The sequence below is a fragment of the Etheostoma spectabile genome, unplaced genomic scaffold, assembly GCF_008692095.1.
Source record: "Etheostoma spectabile isolate EspeVRDwgs_2016 unplaced genomic scaffold, UIUC_Espe_1.0 scaffold00013012, whole genome shotgun sequence".
Classification (NCBI taxonomy): domain Eukaryota; kingdom Metazoa; phylum Chordata; class Actinopteri; order Perciformes; family Percidae; genus Etheostoma; species Etheostoma spectabile.
The window spans coordinates 1-5000 of record NW_022603977.1 but is presented as its reverse complement, the minus strand read 5'-3'; the positions used below and the strand labels follow the sequence as shown (position 1 = coordinate 5000).

Genomic DNA, 5000 nt, shown 5'->3' with positions numbered 1-5000 from the left:
TGTCTGTCTAACTGTCTGTCTCTAACCTGTCTGTCTGTCTAACCTGTCTGTCTCTAACCTGTCTGTCTCTCTAACCTGTCTGTCTCTACCTGTCTGTCTTCTCTCTACCTGTCTGTCTCTAACCTGTCTGTCTGTCTCTCTAACCTGTCTGTCTCTCTAACCTGTCTGTCTCTAACCTATCTGTCTGTCTCTACCTGTCTGTCTCTAACCTGTCTGTCTGTCTCTATCCTGTCTGTCTGCAGGTGATAACAGACAACATGTTCTGTGCCGGGTACCTGTCTGTCTCTCAGGACGCCTGCAGCGGAGACAGCGGTGGTCCGTTCCTGGTCAACTACCAGGGGACCTGGTTCCTGACCGGCGTGGTCAGCTGGGGGGAGAAGTGTGCCGCCGTCGGCAAATTCGGGGTTTATACCCGTCTGGGCAACTTCCTGTCCTGGATCAGGGACACCATGGCCACACCAGGGCTCAGGGACACCGTGGACACACCGAGGGCCAGGGACGCCGTGGACTCACCGGGACTCCGAGACACCGTGGACACACGGGGGTTCAGGGACACCGTGGACCCACCGAGGGTCAGGGACGCCGTGGACACACCGGGACTCCGAGACACCGTGGACACACCGGGGTTCAGGGACACCGTGGACACACCGGGGTTCAGGGACACCGTGGACCCACCGAGGGTCAAGGACGCCGTGGACACACCAGGACTCAGAGACACCGTGGACACACCGGGGTTCAGGGACACCGTGGACCCACCGGGACTCAGGGACACCGTGGACACACCGGGACTCAGGGACACCGCGGACACACCAAGACTCGAGACACCATGGCCACAACAGGGCTCAGGGACACCGTGGACACACCGAGGGTCAGGGACGCCGTGGACCCACCGGGACTCAGAGACACCGGGGACACACCAGGACTCAGGGACACAGTGGACACACCAGGACTCAGAGACACTCTGGACACACCAGGACTCAGGGACACTTTGGACAAACCAGGGTTCAGGGACACCGTGGACACACCAGGACTCAGGGACACCGTGGATACACCAGGGTTCAGGGACAACGTGGACACACCAGGACTCAGGGACACTGTGGACAAACCAGGGTTCAGGGACATAGTGGAAACACCAGGACTCAGAGACACCGTGGACACACCAGGACTCAGGGACACAGTGGAAACACCAGGACTCAGAGACACCGTGGACACACCAGGACTCAGGGACACTTTGGACCTCTATGTCTGACAATTTAAAACTGAAAAGAACTGTGAAAAAGAGGCAAAAACATTTAAAAAAGCAGCAAAAATGTTGTAAAACCACATCCAGCTGGACCAGAACACCACGTACACCTGGACCAGAACACCACGTACACCTGGACCAGAACACCACGTACACCTGGACCAGGACCACGTCCACCTAGACCAGGACCACGTCCACCTGGACCAGGACCACGTCCACCTGGACCAGGACCACGTCCACCTGGACCAGAACCCCACGTACACCTGGACCAGAACACCACGTACACCTGGACCAGGACCACGTCCACCTAGACCAGGACCACGTCCACCTGGACCAGGACCACGTCCACCTAGACCAGGACCACGTCCACCTGGACCAGGACCACGTCCACCTGGACCAGGACCACGTCCACCTGGACCAGAACACCATGTCCACCTGGACCAGGACCACGTCCACCTGGACCAGGACCACGTCCACCTGGACCAGAACACCATGTCCACCTGGACCAGGACCACGTCCACCTGGACCAGGACCACGTCCACCTGGACCAGAACACCACGTCCACCTGGACCAGGACCACGTCCACCTGGACCAGGACCACGTCCACCTGGACCAGGACCACGTCCACCTGGACCAGGTCCACGTCCACCTGGACCAGGACCACGTCCACCTGGACCAGAACACCACGTCCACCTGGACCAGGACCACGTCCACCTGGACCAGGTCCACGTCCACCTGGACCAGGTCCACGTCCACCTGGACCAGAGCACCACGTCCACCTGGACCAGGACCACGTCCACCTGGACCAGGTCCACGTCCACCTGGACCAGGTCCACGTCCACCTGGACCAGAACACCTTCCTGTTGCTTTTTGATCTTTTTTTGTCGCCTTTAGTCACATTTTGACCTTTTTACAACCTTTCTACTTGTTATATTTTATATATATTTTATATATATACAGTATATTTATATAAAATATATTATTTTAAATATATTTTATAAACTATATATTTTATATATATATACAGTATATATGTTATATATATTTCATAACGTCAGTTAATTGAGACATGTCTTTCCATAAATGTGTTTTATTTCATTTCATAATGTTTCATGTGATTCAAACAAAGGAAATAATAATAATCAGAGACAGCAAAGCATTCTGGGAAAGAAAATGGAGTGGAAGTTTGGGGTGGAAATAAAGACTAAGAAACAAAAACAGTCTGTCTCTCTACCCGCCTGTCTCTCTACCTGCCTGTCTGTCTCTCTACCTGTCTGTCTCTCTACCTGTCTGTCTCTCTACCTGTCTGTCTCTCTACCCGCCTGTCTCTCTACCTGTCTGTCTGTCTCTCTACCTGTCTGTCTCTTTACCTGTCTGTCTGTCTCTCTACGCGCCTGTCTCTCTACCTGCCTGTCTCTCTACCTGCCTGTCTCTCTACCTGTCTGTCTCTCTACCTGTCTGTCTCTCTACCCGCCTGTCTCTCTACCCGCCTGTCTCTCTACCTGTCTGTCTGTCTCTCTACCTGTCTGTCTCTTTACCTGTCTGTCTGTCTCTCTACGCGCCTGTCTCTCTACCTGCCTGTCTCTCTACCTGCCTGTCTCTCTACCTGCCTGTCTCTCTACCTGTCTGTCTCTTTACCTGTCTGTCTCTATACCTGTCTGTCTGTCTCTCTACCTGTCTGTCTCTCTACCTGTCTGTCTGTCTCTCTACCTGTCTGTCTCTCTACCTGTCTGTCTCTCTCTCTGCCTGTCTCTCTACCTGTCTGTCTGTCTCTCTACCAGTATGTCTCTCTACCTGCCTGTCTGTCTCTCTACCTGCCTGTCTCTCTACCTGTCTGTCTCTTTACCTGTCTGTCTCTCTACCTGTCTGTCTGTCTCTCTACCTGTCTGTCTCTCTACCTGCCTGTCTTTCTACCTGTCTGTCTCTCTACATGTCTGTCTCTCTACCTGTCTGTCTCTCTACATGTCTGTCTCTCTACCTGTCTGTCTCTCTACCTGTCTGTCTGTCTCTCTACCTGTCTGTCTGTCTCTCTACCTGTCTGTCTCTTTACCTGTCTGTCTCTCTACCTGTCTGTCTCTCTACCTGTCTGTCTGTCTCTCTACCTGTCTGTCTGTCTCTCTACCTGCCTGTCTCTCTACCTGTCTGTCTCTCTACCAGTCTGTCTCTCTACCAGTCTGTCTCTTTACCTGTCTGTCTCTCTACCTGTCTGTCTCTCTACCTGTCAGTCTCTCCACCCGCCTGTCTCTCTACCAGTCTGTCTCTCTACCTGTCTGTCTCTCCACCCGCCTGTCTCTCTACCTGTCTGTCTCTCTACCAGTCTGTCTCTCTACCTGTCTGTCTCTCTACCTGTCTGTCTCTCTACCAGCCTGTCTCTCTACCAGTCTGTCTCTCTACCTGTCTGTCTCTCTACCTGTCTGTCTACCTGCCTGTCTCTCTACCTGCCTGTCTCTCTACCTGTCTGTCTCTCTACCAGCCTGTCTCTCTACCAGTCTGTCTCTCTACCTGTCTGTCTCTCTACCTGTCTGTCTACCTGCCTGTCTCTCTACCAGTCTGTCTCTCTACCTGTCTGTCTCTCTACCTGCCTGTCTCTCTACCTGCCTGTCTCTCTACCAGTCTGTCTCTCTACCTGCCTGTCTCTCTTCCAGTCTGTCTCTCTACCTGCCTGTCTCTCTACCAGTCTGTCTCTCTACCTGTCTGTCTCTCTACCAGCCTGTCTCTCTACCAGTCTGTCTCTCTACCTGTCTGTCTCTCTACCTGTCTGTCTACCTGCCTGTCTCTCTACCAGTCTGTCTCTCTACCTGCCTGTCTCTCTACCTGCCTGTCTCTCTACCAGTCCTGTCTCTCTACCATCTGCTCGCTCCCTGCCTGTCGTCTCCAGGCTGTCTCTACCTGCCTGTCTCTCTACCAGTCTGTCTCTCTACCTGCCTGTCTCTCTACCAGTCTGTCTCTCTACCAGTCTGTCTCTCTACCTGTCTGTCTCTCTACCTGTCTGTCTCTCTACCTGTCTACCTGCAGGAGCCTGTCTATCCACTCCACATACTTCCCGACCCGGGTGTAGACCCCATAAACCCTCTGGGTGCCACAGTCCTCGGGCCCGGCCCAGGACACCAGGCCCAGCACCGCCCACCCGCGGGTGTCCCCGTCCTGCACCACGAAGGCCCCCCCGCTGTCTCCCAGACACGTGTCCCGCCCCCCCTCGAAGAAGCCGGCGCAGAACATGTTGTCCGTGATGTTGTAGGATCCGGAGCGCGAGGCGTAGCTGGCCCGGCACTCGGCCTGGGGCAGCACCGGCAGCTTGACGTACTGCAGGAGGTCCGAGGTCAGGGCGGGGGGGTCGGAGGGGTCGGAGGGGTCGGAGGGGTCGGAGGGGTCGGAGGGGGGGGCGCTCAGGGTCAGGTTGGAGATTCCCCATCCAGCCACGACCCCCAGAGAGTTAGGCAGGGGGGAGGGGGGGTCGCCCTGGAGACGAGAGAGAGGTCAAACAAGATTTTAAATTCATGTTTATACAACGCCATAAAAACTCCTAGTATAGATGTCCAAAAGTACTGAAAAGTAATAGTATAGATGTCCAAAAGTACTGAAAAGTCCTAGTATAGTGTGTCAAAAAGTACTGAAAAGTAATAGTATAGTGTGTCAAAAAGTACTGAAAAGTAATAGTATAGTGTGTCAAAAAGTACTGAAAAGTAATAGAATAGATGTCCAAAAGTACTGAAAAGTAATAGTATAGTGTGTCAAAAAGTACTGAAAAGTCCTAGTA

The 5000-nt window shown here is 53.6% G+C and overlaps 2 protein-coding genes across 2 annotated transcripts in view; one reads left to right on the top strand and one right to left on the bottom strand.

Annotated features, from left to right (window-relative positions):
- LOC116679434 (venom prothrombin activator nigrarin-D) overlaps window positions 1–1614 on the top strand; it is a gene marked incomplete at its 5' end in the record, with an annotated part of 7917 nt that extends 6303 nt beyond the window's left edge. The window contains 3 exon segments of the mRNA XM_032509079.1: window positions 243–451; window positions 596–786; window positions 840–1614. Of these exon segments, the coding sequence (XP_032364970.1) occupies window positions 243–451; window positions 596–786; window positions 840–1249 (810 nt within the window).
- Window positions 1615–4033: 2419 nt separating this feature from the next.
- Window positions 4034–4702, bottom strand: LOC116679433 (anionic trypsin-2-like; the record flags this gene model as incomplete). Its single annotated transcript, XM_032509078.1, has 1 exon — window positions 4034–4702. A coding segment is annotated over one exon (462 nt), but the record flags the coding sequence as incomplete, so codon positions are not given.
- Window positions 4703–5000: the final 298 nt, after the last annotated feature.